Source organism: Scomber scombrus, chromosome 9 (assembly GCF_963691925.1).
Source record: "Scomber scombrus chromosome 9, fScoSco1.1, whole genome shotgun sequence".
Lineage (NCBI taxonomy): Eukaryota > Metazoa > Chordata > Actinopteri > Scombriformes > Scombridae > Scomber > Scomber scombrus.
Window position 1 is genome coordinate 16,613,985 of NC_084978.1, and position 25,825 is coordinate 16,639,809.

The 25,825-nt window shown below is 41.6% G+C and overlaps 1 protein-coding gene across 3 annotated transcripts; it reads left to right on the top strand.

Annotated features, from left to right (window-relative positions):
- Positions 1–5,893: 5,893 nt before the first annotated feature.
- On the top strand, positions 5,894–25,272 carry LOC133985530 (catenin delta-1-like). Of its 3 annotated transcripts, XM_062425193.1 has the most exons (22): positions 5,894–6,189; positions 11,647–11,769; positions 13,416–13,579; positions 15,849–15,917; positions 16,163–16,282; positions 16,470–16,732; positions 17,330–17,614; positions 17,713–17,953; positions 18,061–18,283; positions 18,462–18,654; positions 18,752–18,869; positions 18,994–19,150; positions 19,371–19,388; positions 19,693–19,761; positions 20,074–20,201; positions 20,443–20,593; positions 20,712–20,904; positions 21,140–21,348; positions 21,469–21,510; positions 21,605–21,672; positions 21,885–21,987; positions 23,418–25,272. In XM_062425193.1, exons 3-21 carry the CDS (start codon positions 13,421–13,423, stop codon positions 21,942–21,944), a joined length of 2,766 nt encoding a protein of 921 aa, XP_062281177.1. In that variant the 5' UTR covers positions 5,894–6,189; positions 11,647–11,769; positions 13,416–13,420; the 3' UTR covers positions 21,945–21,987; positions 23,418–25,272. The 3 variants fall into 3 exon arrangements, with proteins under 3 accessions (XP_062281177.1, XP_062281178.1, XP_062281179.1); XM_062425194.1 differs by lacking the exon at positions 21,885–21,987 and having other exon boundaries at positions 23,417–25,272; XM_062425195.1 differs by lacking the exons at positions 11,647–11,769; positions 13,416–13,579.
- Positions 25,273–25,825: the final 553 nt, after the last annotated feature.

Below are 25,825 nucleotides of genomic sequence, written 5' to 3' on the forward strand. Positions count from 1 at the left end.
ACCCAATTCAGAGGACCAAGCTGAAGTATGGAGTGGTACATCCAGCGAAGATGCTGATAACTTTCAATAATGAAACACAACCCTTAGCAAGCCCATTTGAAGCTATAGACTTGTGATACAACCACCGCTGAAGGATGACTAGATTATTATGAGGTGTGGCCTCAAATGGAAATATAGACTAGAGAATAGATTAACAGACTGCATCAGATTCACCAAGATGAGACAATTTGGATGTAGGAAATTAAGTTTCTTTTCCTTTTTCAACTGGATGAAAAATGGGTGTTTAAAAATAAAAACAATAGAAAAACCTGCACTCATTAAAGAAGAGCCTGTTGGGACTCATAAGGTCTCTGCCTTCAAAGAGATTTTTCCTGTATTGAGACTATGGCATAAGCCTGCACAGTACATTTATTACTGTATCTCCTGTATTGATATTTAAAGGGGAGGGGGTGAATAAAATAAAAAAGCATTACCAAAAGAGGATAGGAATAATAATTAGAGTCGATATATAATTATAGCGTTTAAAAAAAAGACGAATGAGGGCTTGGGGGTAGAAGAGCAGGTTCATTGAGGGTTTGAAAATTATTGAAAAATGAATTGTGATTGAATTTTATTTGAAAGTTTGGCGAAGGTATAGCACACCAATCTGCTTATTTTGGATGCTCCTTGGTACACATTCTTTTCTTGTATTATTCATGTCATTTATTTTCGCATTTCATCTCACCATTTGAAGGCAAATGTATTTCCAGTGCAAATAGCATACAGCTATGTACAGCGTGCTAACCTCGAAAACCCAGCTGTATTTTCACGTTAACTTATCACTATTCCTACCAGCTGTGCTCCTTACGTGTTTGCTTGGATGCATCATTTTGGACACAGTGCGCAGAAGTGTTCATGATACTAACCATTCGTGAACTCCAGATCTTCCTTCCTCCTGCACGATTTTACCCATTTTAAATAGTAAAAAAATATTTGATGGTATGATTATCCCAATCATACTGGTGACATTATACCTCAGACCATCGGACAACAAAGAGGCCTCTTTTGTAGATGTCGTACTTTGAAGTCAATCAAACAACTCTTTGTAATACATAGCACTGCCACCTCTATTGCTTCAACCAAAACTGACCAACACATAAGTTAACAAGACCCATATTATGACCTGTCATGTCAAGCACAAGATATTTGTGTAGTCAGATTTCCAACAATGTTGCAGATGTGATGGAAAGGAATATTTCACCTGTCTTTAATTCTTTTTTTGCATTTAATTAACTAAATTCCCGTACCTCCTGACTCCTGGTACTCATCTATCACCATCAGCTGCCCTGACTGTTAAATCTTGTCTTTTGCTTTCCTCCTCTAGTCGTCATTAAGCCACCAGTCGCTCAAAAAGCTGTCAGGGAAGCTGCGCCTATCACCCTGCAATCAGAGAACAAGAGCTCCTCTCCTGCCACTGCAGTGGAGGTAAAAGCAGCTCATACATGTACTCTCAGTAACAAATGAAGGTGTTTTGTGTGCTCATGAATATTCATTCCTTTTTGTTAGTGTGCAAATGTGGAGACCCCAGATGTCATCCTGATCAAAGACGAAGATGACATAGGAGGCTGTGGGCCAGTTATAGGTTAGTAGGAGGTTTTTATTCATTTAAGCCCTGAGCCACGGGAGCTAGTAATTTACTATCTTGCTAAGGAGCACAGAAGCAGGTCCTCATTGATCAGACTAAAACAAGTCTCTGCTTCTAAAATGCAAATCAGTTGAGACTGGATCAGAAGCTGCAGACTTAATTTGACTAGATCCAGGCCAGTATAATAAGCCATGTTCTTTGCAATGAATACATTTTTTTTGACCGCATCATTGCTGGTAGTGTTTCGAAATCTTTATTGTTGTTTTTTTCCTTTCAGGGGATTTTTGACAAAATAATGACTAAAGAATCACATATTAGCAGAAAATAAACTATAAACGATTAGATTAGAGTTTAAAAAAAAAAAAGTATTTATTTGTTAGTGTCCTTCACAGCTCAAGGAGTTGGATTCAAAATAAGAAATGACATTTATCCTGCCTGAGAAACCTCTACTGCTGGAAAACCAGAAACCAATCATTTATTTAATTTCCCCACAAACACTTTATATTTTGACAGGACAGATCGTTAGGACTGCAATCACAGAGATAAAACTAACAGTTATTATCTTTATTGGTTAATCTGCTGATTATTTTCTTGATTAATCGCTTCATCAAAAATATGTCATAAAATAGTAAAAAATGACCGCTACAGAGTCAATATGTCTTTAAATGTTTTTGTTTTGTCGGAACAAAAGTCAAAACACCAAAGATATTCATTTACTGTTATGTATGACAAGGAGAAGTATTAAATCATCACATTTAGTTTTTCTGCACTTTCACCTGTAACGATTTATCGATTATCAAAAAAGTTACAGATGAATTTTCTGTCTATTGGCCAATTGATTAATCATGGCAGCTCTACAAATCATTATCACTTATAAATTTAAATCTGGCTTGTTTGAATTTTTATGAATGAAGAATCCCAAATGGCACATCTAGTGTTGTCAGTATAATTACATATTTGGGTAATTATCTGAGTGTACAAGCTTTCTTCTTGCATGCTTCAACATATTGTCATCTTGGATAATGATGAGCAATAGACTTTCAGATGGATTAATTACAACACAGAGTGCATTAAATCATGATGATTGACATGATTCAGCCATGACTCATAGTAACTGTTTAAAGTTCACTATGACTCACTGGGGGGGAGGGGGTGCATTCTGGGTAGACATTACTGTTCTGTTATTTTTAGAGAGCACTTAAGAAATACACGTATACTTTGAACAGAGTAACCTTTAGCTTCCGTATCTAAAACCTGACGTTTTTTACAAGATATTTTAGAGTTGTGAGGCAAAAAAATGTTATGCACCTGGCCCAGATTCACAATGCAATTTTGTCGTTTCAGGTCAGGATGACTTCAGAAATCACAGTGCGCAGGGTGGTGTTGCTGCTGGGATTCAGAGTTTAGAGCCAGCTGGTTCCTCCTGCCTGACAGGTGATAATGAGGAACTGAGGATTGTGAGTGTTCACGGCCGAGGGGAAGGGCCTCTGCAGGAGGAGAGCGATACCCTCTTCACTGTTTCTGAACTACAGGCTTTTAGCTCTCTGTCTCCTGACCACACCGTCACCCATGACACACTCCTGAATATCACCTCTGGTGCCAACGACAGACCCCAAATGAGAGGGATGCACGATAACAGTGTTGGACTGGTGAGAAACAACCAGAATGCCTCCACTCAAATCAGTGTACCATCATTGAGTCCTGTAATAAAAACGTCAGTAGGGGCTGATGGTAAAGGAGGCCATCCCAGTCACATCAGCCAGTTCTCCCAGCAGCAGAGCCCCGTCTTCCCTCCCACCATCAACAAATCCCTGGACTGCAGCTTCTGTGGCGAGCGCTTTCTAACCCGTGAAGACCTGATTGTTCACAGAGCGAGTCATACCGGAGAGTCGCCTGTTCCTTGCCCTTTATGTGGCAAATCATTCGTCAACAAGACCACGCTGAGCATCCACATGCGCATTCACACTGGGGAGAAGCCATACGCCTGCCCGCAGTGTGGGAAGCGCTTCACGCAGAATGGCAGCCTGAAGATCCACCTGAGGACTCACTCCGGAGAGAAGCCGTACACTTGCTCTCAGTGCACCGCCAGCTTCAACAACCCTAGCAACCTGCGCAGGCACATGATCACACACAACAATGAGGTGCACTGACACTGGGTGATGAAAAGACTTAAAGGATTCATTTGGATTTTATTTAAACAGTTTTAGCATGTTACTTTAAGAATCTTTTTATGTCTTAATGTATTTAAGGGAAAATGTGTTTCCTTTGGCGCTGTGTCATGAATTAGAGTCTCGGCTGAAATGTACTTAATAATCTGTGAGTACACAAATGTATATCTTGACAACTTTCCAGTAAAGTTAATAGACTGTCGTGGTTTAAAAAAGGGCACAAACGAGCATGATCTCTGTTCAATATGATGAGACCTGCATTATTTTTAATTCTAGGAAAGTACAGTAAGCTTTGAAAATCCAAAAGCCTTTTTTTTTATTTCTAACCCCCTATACGAGAGAGAGAGAACTCGAATAATTTTTTTTATACTGTCCGAATAGAAAACAAACTCAAATGCCTCACATCACATCACCTTAATTTAATACTAGTTTAGTAAATGCTCACTGTTCCTACACTGACCTAACAAAATCTGTTATACAACTGTAGCTCAGCACTTTTTATTATATTCAGTGTGAACTTTACGCTCATTATTTAAGATTTTGTGTCAATGACTTGTCTGACAGCATGAATGCTGATGAGCTGTAACGACAGGAATCATTCCTCATGTTACTGGAGGAAACTGTGCAGGTCAGAGACGGTTGGCTGAGTGTACAACAGGTGCTTATTATTATTATTATTATTACTGTTATTACAGTAAAATTGACAGAAACAGTGGCATTGAAATGAAAAAGGAAACATGGTACAGTTTTGACTGATTTATATTGTGATATTCAATACTGAGTGATATTGTGATTTACAAACGTTTCTGTAAACTCAAGAAACAGTTGAGAAACTGTTTATAGATACAATAATGATGGGTATATCTGCTTCTGGCAAATTAAGGTATTATCACATTAATTCAACAGTCCTTTTAATTCCATATTGCCTTAAAGATTTACGACACCTGCCTGATACAAATATTAAAGGAAGCGCTAACATGTTGTGGACTTAACCAGTTATTATATGGCTGACAAATATCTTTTGTGTCCTGTATATATTGACTAACATCCAACCCTAGGTACAATAGAAAGTGTTGTGTTCATTTAAACTGTGTTAGAAGTTTGCAGAGTTAAGAGCAGTTTAGAAGTTTCTCAACTCACACAGTAGACAGAAGCTTTCAGAAACACACATACAACTTGAGTTCAGGATTTATCAGTCTGAGCATTACATCTAATAAGGAGAGGGCTATCTACCCTTCATTCTTTCTTTGTGCATATGTGTGTGTGTTTCATTTAAAAATCAGACTACCTCCAGTGTTGTCTTTTGCAGCTCTTTTCCTCTTTTTGTACTTCCCCTTTGGTTTCAGACTCTGCAGCAGTCAATTTAGTGTGGACTCTGTGGATTTGTAGTCTGAGTATGCAATTATGAATAAATACAGATTTTTTTCAGCAGCTGATCATGTATTTTTTCTTCTTTGAACGTTTTACACATGGCTCACCTCTAGAGTGCAGCATTGTTTTTATTCCTAGCAACTGCTGTGACTCAGGATTACTCATACTGCACCTCTGTGGGGGGACTGTTAAGGAAACTGGGGGAAATTCCTTGCATTGTTCCTCTTTCCACCCTGCCCACACTTAAAGTATTGTTTAAACTGTTTCTGCTTGTTTGACTTTGATTTCACCCAAATGTCTAAAAGGTTTGACACATAATAACCACTAATAAACAGTGGAAATGACTGTAAAAGCCTAAAAAAATGAGAGAAAAACTGGAGATTTAGAAGTAATGTCATGCGTGACTTAATAATCAAGTGATTACAGTAACTGATGATCAGCTGTAATCCATTACTGATCGCCCACATGTGGAGGCTGTGATAGTCACTGGTAGTGGTTTTATGTGCCAGTAGTTTTGTCGTGTTTGTGAAGAATGCTGTTGTTGTACTTCCCCACGAAATGCCGCTTCCTCTCAGTCTATTGTTCTTGGGCAATCAATGAAATGACATCAGTGTGTGTATATGTGAGGGAGCTGCAGACGGAAATAAATGGGAGGAGAGAGGCGGAGGAGGAGGCGGAGGGAGGTAGCTTACTTTTGCCACTATTCTACTCACTTATTACAAATTCTCAATCATATTCGTCCTCTTACGGTCAGTGTGTGTGTTCACAGCTGATAACTGCATGACTGGGGCCCGCCCTGCAACTTGTGGGGGGAACACCTGTATGAGGAGTGGAATTTACGTGTGCGCCGTGTGGGTATTTTACGGTAAAGCTAGATGATCCCGCCCTCTCTTTGATAGAAAAACTCGGTGATGTCGCTTCGTCTTTAACGAGCTTGACCCAGAAGCCAGGGAAGGAGGGGGAAAAAAGAGGGGTGAAAACACACTAAAAAAACGGAATAGTCCGAGGCTGGCTTTCCACGAACAGGTGAGTAAAATTAAACCTGTTAGCAGATTGTTAATATAACAGGAGGCCGCGTTTTTTAATGTGTACAGATGGGTGCACTGCAGCGTTGGCAAGGAGTGGTCCCATCATCGACAGATCACCAACACGACTCACCGAGCGGCTAACGGAGCTAAAGTTACACTCGAGGCTTTGCTTTTTTCTACTGTGCTCCCTCTTTGATAGCCGACAAAAGAAAGCAGCCTCACTCAATAACGCGATAATAACCACCGATGCTGAGAATAAGGTGTAAATTAGCTCCAAAAGGCCGCTTAACTTTAGCTTCTCGCGGGCTAATCTATGTTTGCTATGCTAACTTAAACACGCTAGCCTGGCTGTCGGCTATGTGTGTGTGGGTTATTGTGATGCTAACGTAGCAAGACAGCCAAACCAGGTCACACGGGTGCAGAGTGGAGCTTTTTTTTACCCCGTCTCACCAACTGTGGCTGATTTGATTCTCCAACATTGTCATTTATCTGTACAGCAGCGTTAGCACAGCCACCGAGCAGCTCAACACTCCAATGTCTTTGTTCCAGACACTCGGGTTTTTTTTCATACCGGCGTCTTGTTGTTGTTCAGCTGGCTGGTTAATACTGCCAGCTCTGGTTCGATGCTGCTGCCCTACATTTCTCTTTCTTTCTTTTTTTAATTCAGCAAATCAGTTCAGGACAGTCGGTGCTATCTGGTCAGATCTGGGGGATGCTAGCTAAATGTTAGCGGCTCCTGATGGTTAAGGGCTGGGAGGAAAAACACGGGGGAAATAAAAACGTGTATATATATTTACACTGTTTAGATATGTGGTGACTAGATATACACATTTTCCGTGCTTTGACTGGAATTTTTTTTTAATCACGTTGCTTCGTTTTTAAGCATTTTTCTAAACGAAAAAAGATTTCAGCTCTTCAGTAGTTATCAGTAATGTGTAGTTCAAAGGTAATTGGAAACCTCTACTCTTTTTTTTTTGTCAGTCCGGTTTTGTGTAATTGAATGCGTCTCTTTCAAGGGTGGTGGTCCTCCAGTTGTAGTCTGTTGTCAGGCTGGGATTGTGACTGTTAGTTTGTGAACCTGTTTGGTGGGTCCTGTATGAACTTGTTTTGGTAGGAAAATACCTGGGTGTGGATAACTGTCAGTCTGAGAACAGGTTAACTAGCTGTCCCCTTGTAAACAATGTTGTACAACTTTGGGACACACTTTTATCATTTTCATTTTCCATTGTGTGCTAATTTTTACTGCTGCTTCAGTACATCTTTTTCCTCCTTCTGCATTTTAGTTTTAAAGTTAAGACTTTACTTAAAATAATATTTGTTTAAATTGCCTGCTCTTTACATACTCTTTGAGCCACATTAATGTATGAAAGGTGCTATATAAAATGTTATTTAAAATAACAGTACACTTATAATATGGTGCAGTACCATTAATCTCCCTGAAGTATCTATAATTGCCTCCACATTGATGAACTACATCATTAAAATGCTCTTATTGGTTAGTGATTAAAACTTATAATAACATAACTCTGTAAAAGAAGGCAGTCTGCATAACAACTACTTCTGATACGTATTGTGCTGATATAACTTGAGTAATATCTTGAATTAAGCACCTTTGTGATAAAGTATTTTTAGACAATTTTTCTACTTTTATGTAAGTAAAGGATCTGAATACATCTTTAGCACTGCAGGTTTGTACTGAGTGTCTGTGTGTCATGTCTGTGGCTAATTTGATGTTGGCTCTGATGTTCTGCAGGTGCCACCACTAATAACACCATATGCCCCTGAACACCCATGTATCAGCCTCCTGACTGCCTCTTCGTCTCTTAGTCATTGTCTGACTGTTGATGCATGCTCCCAACTCAGGCTGCAATTGTGTCTGCTCTCTTGAGGTGTGCAGGTTAATCCACACGGAGCAACCTAATATGTTTGTGTGTGTGTGCATGACCATGTCTGTGCATGCACGTTAATTGTGTGTGTGTGTATGTGTGTATGTGTGAGGAAGTAAGTGGATTAGCGGACTAAAGCTTCAATCCCATTACAAGCCACGCTCAGCTTAAACCAGCGCCAGTGACATCACACAAATTTCAACGTCAGGTTAACGTAGAGATGCATGGACAGATGTGCATTTTGACTGTGACTGTGTTGTTTCAGGGAGCTGCCGGTGGCAGGTGTAGGCGCTCATTGCATGAACCAGTGCTTTGTTAAGTGCACAAAGGCTGCATTGTTGGTTCATAGGATCACAGATGTCTTCTGACAGAGTTGAGTGAGTCACGCTGACTGATGGTCCAGTATCAGATTGAGCTGTATGACTCGTGGTGCGTAAAGGCATGATTATGATGTTTGAGAGGTGTGTGTGTGTTGACCTTTAAGTCATCCTGCTTGACATTTTGACCGTTTGCTGCCATCATGTTTGAGAAAGCAGATCTTGACCCTTTCCTCTGTGCCCTCTGGTAAAAGTTTAACTTCTTTTTTTTGATACTGTTTTTGTTTTACACACAAACTTTTGAACACTTTCGTGGAGAAGTCAAAAGATGTTTCAACCCATGTTTTTTTTTTCTCTCGCTTACTAGTTTCTGTTCTCTTAAGGTATCTTTTGCAGTTTTTCTTAATTTCAGTTCCACTCTTTATCTCAGGAAAAAGAGGACTGGAGCGAACAGCTATTTTCATCTTTTTTTTGATTAAATGACAGTCTTCACATTGCTGGTTTTGCCCATTTAAGAGACCAAAGCATAAACTTATTTAAAATGTTTATCATAGAAGACAAATAAAACCAGAAAAAAATCACATTTGAGATGCTTTAGAAATCTCTTACTCATTAAATAATTTGATTGACTAAAGTGCTGATTCAGTAGATGGGAACAGCTCTTTTTTTTTTTTTTTTTTTTTTTTTTTAAATATGAAAATGTGATGTCTCAGCCATGTGAGATAAAAATTGCTTCTGAAAGGCTGTGAAAGCAGAACTGAAATCGGTAGATAGACGACAATATTAGAAAAACGAGAAGTAGTTTGCGGTCATATGATGAACATATTGACCGTTGGGAATTTTCACGGCACAAGCATTCCGATAATGGAGGAATCCAACCGTCACTGAGTGGTTTTGACCGCCATGGTTTGTGTGTATTGAGTGCTGATGAGGAGAACGGTTCTTTGCAGACCAGTGTGTGGCTTTTGCGTCCCTTTTTACTCATCTCTGATGTACAATCCATAACATCCTGTTTCTCAGGAAGTGGGGAGAAGGGGAAAGGGAGGGGAGTGGCGATGGGACAGCGCTGATTGTTTTCATTGTTCGACGAAACTCACCGCTGACTTCCAAGGCCAAAACTAACAGCTGTGAAAGGCGGAGGGCAGGAGTCATGAGTGTTAATACAGCCGCATTAGCTCGACCCCCTCCTTCCTAGATGCACACAAACACAGATGCGCTCAAATGTGCATGTGGACCTTTTGCACATTTTACTGGATATCCTCCTTGCTCTCTAACTTCTTTCACACTTGCGCCCGTGCTCTCAGTTGCAACAAACTTCTCATTGTTCCCGCTAACCCTCCGCAGACTGACAGCTGCAGATTCCCTCCTCTGGCTGCGGTTTAACCACACGTATACATTGCCAAGAACACTTGCCAAGTAATATCATTGTCAGTCTATAATTCATCACGGGTGAATGACAGCCACGCTCTAAACTGGGAAAAGAAAGCATGTAGCATATTAATGATAACTAATTACTATGTCTGAGATAAAGAGAAGTGGCGAGACAGTGTTTATGTGATTTATCAAATTAAGGAAAGATGGCACAGGAGAATAGATTTGGTTAAGTAGTTTTGTTTTTGTTAATGTTCTGGTCATTGTGACTTATTGCCTTGAAATGCTGCGTCTTGGTACAGTAAACCGAGTCCTGCTCAGGTCTCCTTTAGTGCAGTGGGTCGGTTGCTGTGCTGAATTGGCAGGAGACAATGTTAGGAATGCAAGATTAGCTTTTATCTTTTGTTCAGTTCTCCTTTCCTTATCTCTTCTCCCTCCTCTTCTCCTTTGCTTACCCTCTCGCCCCCCACCACCTGCTGTCTTTTTCAATGCCAGTCTTTCTACTTGTCTTATTTGTTTTCTGCTCGTGTGCTCTGCCTGTCTCTGTCTGTAGTATATAATAACAGTCCTGTCCTGGCTGTGACCATATATAGGCATGTGTGGTACAGGACAGCGGTTTTTGATTTGCTCAGGTGGGAGGTTGTGGCTCTGGGGCGCCTTGGCTACTAAGCAAAGGGTTTTGTGTGTGTGTGACAGTGACATCATGCCTTCCTGTCGGTCATGCCTATCCTGCATGCAAATCCTGGTTTTGGTTTTTACAAATTCTTCCTTAATGCACTTCAGCCACTCCTTGTTTTCTCGTCAGACTATCCGGCCATCCCATTTCCCTCCCCTTTTTCCCACACTGGGCACACCCCAACCTGGGAGTCATATTTACGTATGTGTGTAAGTTAGTCATTGATTTGACACATATACAGGAACAGACGCAGGCTCCACAGATTCATATTACCAGGTGAAGGGTGTTGTAATCATCCATTTAACTTCTGATATCATCATGTCATATCTTTGATTTGCACAATCTGATGCAGGCGAAACTGTGAGTCAGCCGTCTCTCATCGTCCGTCTGTCCCATTGAACTCATCCGACACCTTCGTTCATGTCTTATTTCCACTTGTTAACACTCTACACTCCACACAAACACCTGCTGGCTAAAATGTAAATACAGGCCGCTGTGTTTCTCAGAAATGTGTGTTTATGCATGTTGGCCAGACAGAGAGAGACAATGAGAAACTGAAATTTGGTCAGCCCTCCTCTAACTTGTCCAACCGGTTATGCAGGTGTGTGTGTTGGATGGGGGGGGCACAGAGTTTATTCACCTTTCAAGCCAGCCCTGACAGGGAGCCAGGCTGCTGCTGTATCCACTGATAAGAGGATCTGAGTCTCTACTTGTTTGGCTCTGATATAACAAGTCTTTCACTTAGAGCACGGCCAGGATAACAAAGGGAGAGAGAGAGGGAGGGATAAAATGGCAGTCAAGTCGAGAGAACAAGAGTAGCGGACTGACAGTCGGGCCAGAGGCAGATGAAGACTGATTAGAAAAGAGAGTCTGTTTTTTTTTGGATGATGTTAGAGTCTCTAAAACTGTGTTTCCTGTATGCTGACAGTCAATGTTCTCTGGCCCAGAAAGAGCTGGAGTTTGGTGGACTTCCCGCTGCTAGCTGCCGTCCACAGGCCAAATGTTGAATAAATACAGGGTGTGTCTGAAGGCTGGTGCTACTGTATGTTTCTTTCTCTCTCTCTCTCTTGCTATCTCTTATTTTTTGTGCACACACAGCAAACACATCGTCCCCCCTGTTGACACACTTGCACGGTATTCTCACCATGTTGCTGCCTTTCAAACAGAGGTGCCTTCACTGAAACATCTCTCTTCATTTTCTGTAGTCCAATCCTCCTGTTTCTGGGCTCGGTGGTTCGGTGACCTTCTACCCATGAGCAACTAGAGCTCAACCTCTGACCTTGGCGTGATCTCTCACCTCTTCTAACAAACCACGCCCGCAGGTGAAGGTGTGTATTTCAGATTTTCTGTCATGACCTCTGCAGTGTGTCTCTGTTGTGGTGCTTAAAACCACAAAGAGAAGTGTGCAGTTCCCTCCTGGACTGAATATTGTATCATAAGCTTCATCCTAAAAGTATAAAAAAGTGCTTTCTTGTAATCTGAAACAGGCCTCCTCCTCTTTTGGCAGTCTTTTTGTTATGGATACTGTATCTGTATTGTCATTAAATTGAGCTCCTGATGCTCGGATAAACTAGTCACAGAAAATCTGAAAAGCTTAAATTTAGACCTGCGCCATGCTTCTGGGCTTAACTCCTCACATTTCTCTAAATGGTGGAGAGAGGGGGAAAAAAACAACAATGCTGTGGACTTCAAGATTAGTTTTTTTAGTAGCGCTGCAGAAATGCGTCAGGTCTGTTTTGCAAAGTCTACACATAAAGACACTGCAGAGGTTTTATCTTTAAACATCCGCCTTTGTCCGTGGACCATATTTAAAAAACACTTTCGGGTGTGGTGTCTGAGAGGATCAAAAGCCCGGGGAACTCCACCCTGCATATGTTGAATGGTAATGACTTTATCAAGCTGCTTTTTAGAGGATGGTGCTGAAGACAAATGTAACATTTCAGTAGCCATTTCCACTTTATCTTCATCAGTATGCTTCAATATTTATGGTCAGTGCATTAAGCAGAGTTTTAAAGTGTCTGACTCTTTGCTCCGCCCTCCGCTCCTACTTCTATCAGACCAGGCAAATTTATAGTGGCATGCTAGTCAAGTGAGTTATGCTTTGATGGCAGTAATTAGTAGTTTTCATGCCAATGTCCTGTTGTTTCATGTGTCACCAACATGGAAATAACATCACTGTAGTATTTATAGTTTACAGTGTAACAAGATTGTTGTGATGTATTGTTGGTTTGAATTGTTTACAGATTCTTTTCTCAGTAAATTGTTTTGTATATAACAGGATGTGAAAATAGTGAAAACTCCTCATTGTAACATCCCACAATATGTTCAAATAGCTTTTCTTTTTACCTGGCCAGCAGTCTAAAATCCAAAGATGGTCAATTTATTATCATACAAGGCAACAACAAACATCAAATCCTCACATTTGAGAAGCTAAACCCCCCCCCCAAAAAAAGAAGCTTGACTTTGATTTATGACTGACCTTTTCAGCTTAAGTTTCATCATCACTGCTGTGTGGACAGGTGTTGCTCACAGTGGCATTACATTTGAGAAGGACGGTCACCAGGAATGAATGAATGAATCATGAAGCCACAACAGGCTTTCAAAGGACGTTGTGCAAAAAAAATCCCAGTGTTTCTGAAGAAGATTTTATGTCACGTCTTCACAGTGGTGGTGACTCCTATATTCATTATTAAGGCCAAAGCCTCTGTTATGCAATCCCACTGCTCATGGCTTTCCAGGAAGGCTTTCTCCAAGAAGGCGTCGCAGCCGCAGCCACCAAACAAAATCTGTCAACAGACAAATCAGGCTTAAGCTTCCTACTTAATGACAGACCCCAAAAGGCTGCGTTTCTGTACTTTGAAGAGTTGTGACTGTTTTTGTTAGACAGTGCTGTAGTGTGTGTATGAGGCTGTATGGATGTGTGTAACGCCCACCCCCCCCCCCCCCCCACTTTCTCCCTTTTGGGGCCGTGTAGTGTGTATGGAGCAGTGTGAGAGCGCAGCGGCTCTGCTGGAGTCGGTCAGGGAGCAGGAGGTGCAGTTTGAACAGCTGACCCGGGCGCTGGAGGATGAGAGGAGGAGAGTGGGCCTCCCCGCCACCAGCCCCTCGGCGCTGGGTCGCCCCCTCCCTCACACACAGGTAAACGCTCCCCAACAAACTGTAACATCCCCGTCCAGAGCGTCTAATAGCTGCCCCCCTCCTCCCCTCCCTCCATCTTCACCTCCTCAACATCACATAGCTAATGCTTTCGTCTAAATATCCGGATCATCATCCTCCCAATAAATTAATGCATCATTTTCTCCCTCTGACATCCCTCCATCCATCAGTAAACCCCTCTCTGCCTCCGTCCCGCCTCCTCTCCAACAGCGCTCGGCCAGTTTTTTTGTTTGTGCGTCACCATTAAATGTCTAGTCTGCATTCAAGCTGTATCTCACAAGTCCATCCATCTTTCAGCCCTCATCTGCAAGCATATCGCTTTGTGCCTGCACATACTTTCAGCGCCATTAATATCCACATCTCACGTTCAGCATGCCTTCAGTGTCACTCACCGGATACACTTTGACATAAACACACATGCACCTTTTCACCAGCTCCTCTTGTGGTATCTCAGTTATTTCCCTCCCTGCTGCAGCATGTTGTGAGGAATGCGGTCATCTGTCGTGCATGTGTCGCACAGTCCTGCATCCAATGTGTGTAATAATGAACAGGTTTCTTTTGATCATGAAGGATTTTTGTCTTATTTTGATTTAAATCGTATATCAAGCTCTTTGATTCTTCGTCTGTTGTTCCTGTTGTATCATTTTTTACTTTGCATGAAAGTTTTTTTAATTCATTGACCTAATGCATGATAATTGCATGCTTAGTGATTCAAGTATTTAATAAAATTACTTGTAGTTCTTATTTTTCTGCTCTGTTTTACAGCTTTTGCAAAAGAGTCGGGCAATGTAATAATATATTCCATCAGACAATGTTTTTTTTCCCTACCATCAGAGGTTTTGGCACACTGTTTATAGTCTATTACTTTAATATGTGTGGTTTTATGGGACACTTTTATTGGAAAATCAATGACTTTTATAGGGCAAAATTAGATTTTTATATATGATTTGTGCTCTTAGTGATCCATAAGGTATTTAAACTGGTGGCTGAACTAAAAACACTCCGACCTGATTATTTTATGTGTAAACTGTAAACTCAATTGATTATCTTTCATATATTATTATTATTATTGACATTTCAATCTAAAATAATGACTGTGGCCAAAAAGCTTTTACTATATCGCCCAGACCTTGTTTTTTTGTGTGCTGAATTTGTCTTTTTGCTCTGCCCTGAGAGTTTTAAGACTTAACTGTTGTCTCCTCTTTGTTGTGTTTTTTTAGCCCTTCGATTAGGCAGCAGAGCCATTGTCAGATTACACAGAAGGTCAGACAGTGTATTCAGGGATTGCCAGTTTAAGCATCTTCTCCAGCTCTTGGCACTGTACACTGAGAGAGCATCACAGTGTCGAATCTGCCCCTAAATATTTGTCTTCCTTTTTAAGGACATGCTGACATTGATTAGATCTTTTGTTTTGACTTTGTGAATTCTTGGAAGTATTTCATTAGTGTCTGGCAGCTGGAGGAAGAAGGCCAAAAAACATTTTTTGGCCTTGTGCTAACTGTTAATATTTTATTCCTAACAATAAGAATGATGATAATGATAATTACAGTCTTGCATTCAGAGCACTTCTCTAAAAGCACGACAGAATTGTTGGTAAATCAAACTGAATTATAGGAAGGACCAGCTGTAGAGGAAGTGTGCCCCTCTTCTTTTAAATGTAGTCTGCACTTCCCATTGCTTTTTAATAACAGCCCTGCCTCCCTGTGGACATAATATCAAGTGCAGAAAGACATGCTTCTGCAACTGGAGTCATTTTACATTGATTTTAACGCTTTTTTCACTTGTATTTACACAGAAATACTGAACTGAGCTATGAGTGATGGAACAGCTGCTGAAAAAGATTTCCAAAGTAGCTCAATTATGTGTGTCCCCACATGTGATTCAGCCTGAGGCCCCTACTGATAGTCAGTGTGACTCCTGTTTAGGTAGAAATACAGTGTGACAGTCACTGATGATGTAACAGAGGAGAGCAGGAGGAAGGTCTGGCGTGGGGATGAATGGCTGCTTTCCAAAACGTCCTCCCTCATGTCTCGCAGTGATTCACAGACCATAAAAATGCAGGGACAGTTCAGTCAGCGCTGAATGTGCTTCAGCAGCAGTAATATCATCTGGGTGGTTGTAAGAAAGTAGACAGCACTGGCAGGAAATCATGCCTTTAACCACACTTGCATTACTGTCTCAGTAAAACTGTAATTTGTCATTATTACACTGAATATTTCACAGTTGTGTGTTTTTCTCTCTCCCATTACAGAACGGGCGTTTAGGGGATGCAGACATAGAGCGACTGAAACTAATTGACTCATATATTAACGGCTCACAGGTGTGTTTCTGCGTATAATTTCTCTTGTGAGCTTGATTTGAGTCATTTTTTGTTTCTGTAATAAGCATCAATGATCAATAATTTAAACGTGTGTGTGTGTGTGTGTGTGTGTGTGTGTGTGTGTGTGTGTGTGTGTGTGTGTGTGTGTGTGTGTGTGTGTGTGTGTGTGTGTGTGTGTGTGTGTGTGTGTGTGTGTGTGTGTGTGTGTGTGTGTGTGTGTGTGTGTGTGTGTGTGTGTGTGTCAGTACAGGATGGTGGACCCTGCACACGGCGCTCTAGATGAGAGCTACACACCGGAGGACGAATCACAGGAAGTACACTCAGTCTTTTCTGAAGAAGGAACCACACGACGGTCAGACAATGGGGTAGGTGATATGAAACACGCTTCAAGATATCATCAAAAAATCCTGCCAAGGCTTACTACTTCTTGTCAAAACGAAAGAGAAAGCAACTAAAAGAAGAAACAGTTGAATTCAGCTGTGTGGGATAATTCCAGGAACTCACACCCTTTATCATAAACATATTTTAATATTCCATCTTGTTCTCCCGCAGATGAAGAAACCAATCTCACGCACAGTCCTACCTTCTGACTCAATGTCTATTGATGGGGGCTTATCAGTGTCGGGTATGGGTGGCTACAGTGCCACACTGGACCGTCCTTACAGGCAGGTCGGAGGCGGAGACTACCCCACCGCCACAGTACCCAGAAACTACCACTACGCTCCTGTAATGGCTTATAATGACTACCGGGGAGATGCGCCGTCTGAGGCGTACACAAGCCTGAGCAGGGGCTCACACATGGACGACCGCTACAGGTACAGGACCCCAGCGAGATAGTTATATGGAACAGGAATTTGTAGTCAAGTCATCCTAATGAACCACATAGTAATTATTTATTTTATCAATCAAAAAAAAATCACATTTATGATAAGTAACAAACCAGGGTAATGAACGTATGTTGTGCCCACATTTGAACTATTAAAACTTGAATGTCAGCCGTCACAGATTAATCCCTAGTTGTCACTGTTAACACAGACCTGGATCCACAACTGTAATTCATACATTTGTGTCTTGGTTTTCCCCCAAAATGACCCCGGACCTGAAATAAGCCTTCTGTAGTGATACAGTTGCTTTTCGGTTCCCCCATAGTGTCCACTGCAGTATTTACTCAAAAACTTCAACAGACATTGTAGACAAAGTGATTTAATTTTTTCCTTCCTTTTTTTTCACCTTATGGAAAGTTAAAGAACCTATCTGTGCACTTCAATCATCAAGTTAGTTGGAGTCTGATGAGAGCAGAATTTATGGTTAGGGGGCTCGAAGTCGACACCGTATTAACCGTACACTAAGCTATAGTTACTGTTCACTGTTTCCCTCATTAAACCAACACTTGAACTGGTCTTTTTTTTTAGACCGGTTGATGGCTACAGGACTTTGGATTCTGGCTACCGGGCACCAAGCCGTCAGCAGCTTGACCCCTATGCAGCACAGCCCCAGGTGGGCCGTGGAATGAGAGCCATGGGCTCCGCGATGGAGATGCGGTATGGCCATGGCCACTATGGGCTTGAGGATGACCAAAGGAGTGTGGGATATGATGACTACGGCATGGGGCCTCCACCCATGCACCCTGGAGGTTACGGCACTATGCCACGCCTGGGACCTGGACCCGGTGGTACTATAGACAGACGAAGACTCAGGTAAAGCCGATGTGTAATATTTTAACGTCTTACTTGAGATCTCAGTTGAGACGCACATAACAAACATTTCTCTCTTCATCTTCTTGTGCCACGTGCAGGAGCTGTGAAGATACTTTGGACGGTGATATGGGAGGAGGTGATCCGTATGCCTGGGGTGTTCCCATGACGATGGAGAGAGGAAGTATGGCTTCATTGGACAGCACGCTCAGGAAGGGTCCTCCTTCTTCATGGAGACAGCCAGAGCTGCCAGAGGTGATCGCCATGTTGAACTACCGTCTGGACCCTGTCAAGACCAACGCTGCTGCTTTCCTCCAGCATCTTACATTCAAAAATGATAAGGTGAGCGAGCCATCAGTGACATTTAAATAAAGTATAACAGCACAGTCGGTTATCTTTTTGTGTTTTATCTGTTTGGCTAATCCTTGATATCGTGTGTGTTTGTCCAGGTTAAGTCAGAGGTGCGTCGTCTGAAGGGAATCCCAGCCTTGGTGTCACTGCTCGACCACCCCAGCAAGGATGTGCACCACTCAGCCTGCGGAGCACTTAAGAACATTTCATACGGACGAGACCAAGACAACAAGATCGCCATCAAGAACTGCGATGGAGTGCCAGCTCTGGTCCGGTTACTGAGGAAGACCCGTGACCAGGACCTCACAGACACCATCACAGGTATCACTTTTGTAACAGTCAGATTGGTCTTACTTTAAAAATCTGAATATACAAAAGAGGGAAATGATAGACTAATTAGATCTTTTGACAGCTTTGGCATGATTCATTCCTCAATTTATATTTTATTATTTTCAGGGTCAAGCTACCTGCTGCAGTGACATTTTTTCTTTCATCACAGGCACCTTATGGAACCTCTCATCCCACGACTCTGTAAAGATGGAGATTGTGGACCACGCCCTGCACGCCCTAGCTGATGAGGTGGTAGTACCCCACTCGGGCTGGGAGCGAGGGAGCAATGGAGGAGAGGAGAGCTGCAAACCCCGTCATCTGGAATGGGAGACCGCTTTGACCAACACTGCTGGCTGCCTTAGGTACAAGACTGACCTAAGTCTTCCAAGAAGAGGGCGTAGAGATTTATTTTTAGAAGAGCATGAAATTATACGTTTACGTTTTTGCTCTCCTCAACAGGAATGTGAGTTCAGAACGTAGCGAAGCCAGGCGAAAGCTGAGGGAGTGCACCGGATTGGTGGATTCGCTCATGTATGTCGTACAATCACAGATCAACCGCAAAGATGTGGATAATAAGGTAACTGATGACTTTTTAATGCTAGTTTCACCAGACAGATTTCTATATTTGGTCCTTTTTTAATCATAAGGTCAAACCTTTCTTTGTATGACTCCACCTTTGATCATCTCATCTCTTCCTGCAGTTGGTGGAGAACTGCGTCTGCCTCTTGAGGAATTTATCCTATCAGGTTCACCGTGAAGTCCCCAGCTGTGAGCGCTACGCAGAGTCCGCACCCGTCAACCAGGGACCCGCGCCTGGTGCTAACAAAGGTGGCTGCTTTGGCTCTCGAAAGGGCAAAGGTCAGTGTCAGACAGCTTCTACTGGTTCAAGTTACACAGTGTCAGAGATTTTGCTGCTGCGTTTGAGCTTGTTGGTTGCAGAAGCACCTGTTGCTGTTTTTCACACTCTGCCACTGTTTCCTTCTTTTTCCTTTTCCCTCTCCTTCAATCTTCCTCTTTCCTTTCTCCCTTTTTTCTTCCCACCCTCCTTACCTTCCTCCCATTTCTGTTCTGTATTTAGACGAGTGGTTTTCCAAAGGTAAGATTGTCCGCTTGGTGAAGCTATTGACCGCTTATCAGCCATTTTACTAACGCAGAATATCATTCAGTAAAGAAAGAAGAATGTCTAATACTGTTGAATTCACATCCAGTTCATCGGCATGATCACCTGACATCACACAAACACCATTGCATGGTCACAGTGCTTGTTCCACCGGTTGCATGGTTGCATTTTATATGTTTTTAACAATGTACCAAGTGAATGCTCATCTCATCCAACTCCACTTACTTTCTTTATTAGTTCTTTAGCTCAGTCTTACCTGTTCTCTCTTTTCTGTCTGCAGGAAAGAAGGACGGAGATGACGGAAGTGGAGACCAAGTTGACATTCCAAAGAGGACAACACCTGCCAAAGGTGTGTGTGACTTTTTTTCTTTTTCCTCTGAGCGGTCTGTCTGGTAGCAGGTTTACACGACAAAATCCCTTCAGGTCTTGTTTATTTCTGTGTGCTGCTGTCAGTCTTATGTAATACCTGCTGCTTTCCTGTACAAAGATTACATCTGTTTTTGGACTAGGGACTTTTTTAGTGGATTTCTCTTTTTATGTTTTATCATATTGTTTACATCACACTTCACTTATTTGACCGTATTACTTATTTTTAGTCATATTTAATAAACTTTCAGGACGGTCATGTCTGACACCCTCCCTCTCTCTCTGCTGACCTCAGGTTACGAGCTGTTGTTCCAGCCGGAGGTGGTTCGTGTTTACACATCGCTGCTCAGAGAGAGCAAGAACCCGTCAGTGCTGGAGGCTGCTGCCGGTGCCGTCCAGAACCTGTGTGCAGGCCGATGGACTGTTAGTACTAATGCTTAAATAACATTATCTGTGCTGTAAAAAAACAAAACAAAACGCAGTATAATTTATTATTAGTAATGTTCTTAAGAAAAGTCACTGTCTTAAATGAAATCTGAATTACTTTTTAGGTCTGTTAAAGTAAAGTCTGATTGAGTCAGCTGTGTTTATTTTTTTTTCTTGCTTGAATGAAACAGCTGTCGATGTAAAATGACCTCTGCCTCTCGGTGTGCTTGTTCTCCAGTATGGTCGGTATATTCGGGCCACGGTGCGTCTTGAGAAGGGTCTTCCCATGATGGCAGAGCTACTGGCTCACGGCAATGACCGCGTGGTTCGGGCAATGTCTGGAGCCTTGAGGAACCTGGCCATCGACAACCGTAACTGTGAACTGCTCGGTATGATTGTTGGATTGTACAAAACTCTCAAATATCATATCAAAGAATATGCCTTTTTAAATTCCTCAGTTTGCTTAATAATAATAATAATAATAATAATAATAAAAACCTTCTGTAGGTTTGCATGCAGTGCCTCACCTTGTGGCCAACCTCCCTGGAGGCCAGAGCCAGTCTGGACGCACTCTATCAGAGGAGACGGTGGTGTCTGTACTGAGCACGCTCGCTGAGGTGCTAGGCAACAGTCTGGAGGCAGCAAAGACCCTTAGAGCCTCACAGGGCATCGAGAGGCTGGTGCTTATTAATAAAGACGGGTGAGTGCGTTTTGTAAAGTGAGCTAAGAATATAACAGGAAACGTGGTGCTTCATGTTTTCTTGTTACTTTCATGATTTGTTGCTATGAATGCAGGTTGTTCCTCGCTCAAAAACAAGTTTAATTTGTCAGTGACACAGTGCTTAACTTAATTAGCTCTTAGTTCAGTGTCATAAACAAGACACTTAATTTCAACATCTGACTAATTTAAAAAAAATTCTCTTTGTGCTCTACAGTAAGCGCTCCGATCGTGAGGTGCGGGGGGCCGGCCAGGTGCTGCAGCTTGTCTGGGCCCACAAGGAACTACGTCGACCTCTGGAAAAAGACGGCTGGAAGAAGACGGACTTCATGGTCAACCTCAACCCCAGTACCAGCACGACCAACGGCCCAAGCACCAGAGCCAACGGCACCTATGAAGATAGCACCATGCCACTGCTGGACAGAGGTCAGTGGGAGAAATTATTGATGTTAAAATGATTAAAGATGGGATATTTCACAGAAGGAGAAGATGTGGGGAAAAGCTGATGATATTGGTTTTGTATGACTCTGTTTTGCTTCATTTTAGGGGAAAACAGGGACATGATTCCACTAAATGACCTTGGCCCTGGTTAGTACATTTAACATCACAGACTTATGGAAAATGTGTGTTTTTAAGATGACATCTGGGGTCATTTTTTCACATTCTTGTCATCTTTCCACAGAAGCGTACTCTACACTGGACCAGAGGGAGAGGAGACACACTCTGGATGAGACCACAGACACTTTACCGGTACTTTTTTAAAACAAGCTTTTTTAAAACATGTTGCTTATTTAACTACACTAACCCCTGACCGCCTGCACCACTGGAAAGAGTTCCTGACTTTAACCTGTTTTCCATTGGCAGCCGTTAAAACCTCACAATTACTGACATTTTTCTTTTCTCACACTCACTACCTCTTCCCTTCTTCTCTCTCTTCTTCTGTTTCTCTGGTTGTCTCTCAGCGTGGGGTTTATGGGGGCAGAAAGGGCTCCCTGCCCCTGTTGGACTCCTACGATGGTTAGCCCTCCCCCCTCCCCTCTACCCCCCTCTGCATGTAACAGCATGGTATGTCCAACTCACCTCTTGTCCTGCATGGACTCTGAGCTCTGTTCCTTTGTCTTTTATAACGTCAAACCCTCAGGGAAACCTGGTCTTTGTCTCTGGTTGAGGTCTGCTGTACTAGTATTTAACTGTATGAAACCCTGATGTGACGTGTCAACGCTGGTATAGTATGCTGCAAGGTGCTCCTTGTGCATTGTGTCAGTGTTTCGGTGTAGAGATGAACCCAGGCTGATGATAAAGATTTAAAACCTTAAAGAATAATACTTTTTTTTTTGTGCATTAGTGTTGTCACAATAACAGAATTAGACTTTGGTATCAATGCTGGAGCGTTGCAACTAATGATTATTCGTATTATTGATTATCTTGAAAAGCTCTAAAAAATCATCACTATTGTAACATGGCATCAATGAAAAATAATGTCATGTCAGAGAAAAATAATCTCTTAAGCTTTGTAGCTTTAGCAGCGGGCATTTTGACCTGATGTTCAATTTGTTATTTTGTTGTCAGCTGTTGACCTATTAATGACTCCACTCCTTGATCAAATATCAGTCTGCTGCTGTCCTTTTTAAACCTGTAGTCTACTCTAGGATGCGTGTCCTCTAGTGGCTGAAGAGGAAATTACAACAACATAAACCCCAGAATATCATCCGATCTAATTCAATTGATTCTTTCTGTATTAGGTTTTAGGCAACATATTGCCGGCTATTGATTAACTTTGAAACTTTAAAATTTGATGACTAAACAAGAAAAATATAATTAATAATAAAAGAATAGTTGTCATGATTTTAGAAATAGGAATGCTTATTTATGAGTGGCATTGGGGAATTGACTCTAAAAAGGTAATCAGTTGTTGATTTCTTGTTACTTTTCTAAAATGTTACTACTAATCTTCTTTTTTTTCTAGATATTATCACTGCTACCTTCTTAACTTTCAGCTGGTGTTTGAAGATTTTCAGTTGACACTTTTCTCCTCCACACAGTTATTTTTTTATCTGCGTCTTAGTTTAGTTAGTCTTAGTTTTTGATCAGTTTGGACAGGTGATTCTACCTGAACTTGCTTTTATCTCCACATGCTGTAAATTCACAGAGTATCTCCGTTAATCAAAGTTCTTTGTTCTTCATCTTCCAATTTATACTTTTATTGAACTTCTGCTCACATGTTCTGATGGCAGCAAAGTACTTTGTTAAAATACTACAGTACAGTTCAGTACCTACTTTAAACGTTATTTAAAGTAATTTGATGTAGGTATTTAAATACTGTAGCAGCATTGGTTATTGTGACATCACTATTGTGCATTGTGCCATACTTATACCGCGGAGTGAGTCTCTGTGTTGCCTTCGTGTTTATTGTGTAAATTATCCACATTTTATGTTTACTCCTTTTTTTATTCTGACTGTTTATTAATCAACTTGTTGCTCTCTGTGCTTTCAGAAAAACTGATAGTGTGCATCACCCAGACAGGGCCGTCCCTGCCCTACCACTGCTACTGAGGAGAGAAGATCCAGATGCACGGACTCTCTCCCTCCTCCTCCTCTCCTTCCTCTCCCTCCCCCCTCTTTATCTCTCTACCACCAGACAGATGGGACCAGGTGATGAGGGTTGGCATCCAAAGAAAAGTGGTTGTGTTGCGGGCAAAAACACACACACACACACACAAACACACACACACACACACGTGCAGATACATACAAACCTACTTTTTACAAATTCATTGTAGCAACAGAAGTATATTCCGTTTTTAAATTATAATTATTCTGTAAAGGCAATCACTTTTGTTGACAATCATTTAATTCTGGTGTTGTCATCCTGCTTGTTCTTTTCTTTTCTTTTTTTCTTTCCCTGCTATTGTCAACATTTTGGTAAATTTTGTCATAATTGACACGTTGCTGCCAACACCTGCATCCTAATGTTGAATTTGTACGTAGACTTCTATGTAGGGTATATACTGTATATATAAAAAGAGAATGGGATGACTGCATTAGTTTTGGCTCATTAATTTAAATCGTCCCTTTACTGGGATTGTTGGGAGGTTTGGACGTGCCGGCAAACCGGTGGGACGTGGCCGCCCTGTAGATTGAGAATGTTGTTTATATAGGATTTATTTTCCTGTGTAGAATTATTTTCTCTTGGTTGGGATGGGCACAGAAGTAGACGAGAAAGGGCAGGTGTGTGTATATTTGTCATACAGTAAACCTGTGGCCGTGTGTGTGTGAGTGTATGCTTTTGGAAAATGAATATGGACCTTTTTTGAATGAGTGTGTGTGTGTGTGTGCGCATGCACGGACCAGACCCAGAAGACCACACGTTCATTTCATCCGTTCATATTGTCTGTTTTTATCTTGTGCTCCCACTCCTGTGACAGAAGAAGATTTTTTGTTAGTTTCTTTTTGTACCAGCTGCCTCTTTTTGTGTTTGAAACTTTAATTTCCAACTTTTTCTCTCTCACGCTCTCCACATGGAATAAAAATGGCAGTTTGCGCTGCTGTGTTTTTAACTTTGTCTGGCTTCAGCCGACCAGACCAGTACAACGTGTCAAACTTGGCAGTGGGAGGTGAAACTGGGAACATACACTACTAAAAAAAACACTAATTCACTCTGACAAACGGCTTCTGAAGGTGAATAAACCCCTGTCTCTAATGTTAAAGATTCACACTAGACACAATCTACACGACAAATACGTCAGGAAGGACTGTCGAATAATTATCTCCTTTTCAATTCCCATTTATCGAAGAGAAAAATCACTACTTTATGTTATTTTTACGATGTAGCCACTCATGTGCACATTGACATTTGTGCCAGCTGTTTTTACCAAAAAAAGACAAAATTGGGAGGCTTCTTCACTCAGAGGAAACTCGAGTTTGGACAGACAGATTGGGAGAGATGCATTTTAATTATGGAGTTGGACAGAAAGCACATTTTGGTCAGTGATCTACTTTTGTTTTTTTTCTCCTTTTTTCACTTTGTGTCTGGTTTTGTTTTTATTTTATATCGGGGTTTGTATGTGTGGGTGTGGTGGGTGAGAGCAATATGCAATTTGTTCTAAATTTTAGTCCGTTTTACCACCGTATTGTTTTTATGGCAAAAGAGACCAATCATCTTTGTGTCGTTTATTCTTTCTTTTTCTTTTTTTTTACTCTCCACACACATACTATATTTGTAATGTTGCCTATCCATGTAAAATTATGATGTACCATTCATACCTGCCTTGGCTCTGAGAAGTTGCTTTTTTCAGTAAAGTATGTAACTGGTAAAACTGTTTTTATAAATAAAGATCTTTTCTTAGACAAGATTAAGTGATGTGTGATTGATGTTGCTGTGTGGTGAGGTGAGGAACAACTGTAGCATTTAGATATACATGTCTAATTAAAGAGAGGCATTCTGTCGGTCTAGTAATCTCATCCCCGCACTCTCGTTAAGGCAAATGGCAAACGCTCAAATTTGACACTATGTCAGATATTCGCCCCCAAACGCCAGCGTGCTGTATTAGGCTTGTATTTTTGGGTGTGCTGATTATCAAGGCTTTTTATCCGTGAAGTCATTTGTGTCAAAACAAACCCATTCATCTCCCAACTTAAGACCTCCAAACTGTGCTCTGGTCATGTGTCCATTCCTGCATAAACCCACATTTAAATACTGTTAAGTGCTGACGTTCTCAGCTTGGCTGTCATCTCTGGTTGTCATGTGTATCAGTCTGTATGTTCTTCAGGCTCCAGACATGTCAGAGGAATGCACGAGGGTTGTTTGAGTACGGGAACGTGTCTTCAGTATGCCTGAAATGCTTCCCACGCAGACTGAAAAACACCTGCTGAATCACGAGGGTGTTAAAAGCACATTAGAGTG

What these genes read in the sequence shown, in the direction of transcription:
- LOC133985530 (XM_062425193.1), top strand. Translation starts at nt 13,421, where the DNA reads ATGGAGCAGTGTGAGAGCGCAGCGGCTCTGCTGGAGTCGGTCAGGGAG. An exon ending in GAGGACAACACCTGCCAAAG is followed by an intron (nt 19,762 to 20,073) that starts GTGTGTGTGACT and finishes TGCTGACCTCAG; the next exon opens with GTTACGAGCTGTTGTTCCAG. An exon ending in CCGTAACTGTGAACTGCTCG is followed by an intron (nt 20,594 to 20,711) that starts GTATGATTGTTG and finishes AACCTTCTGTAG; the next exon opens with GTTTGCATGCAGTGCCTCAC.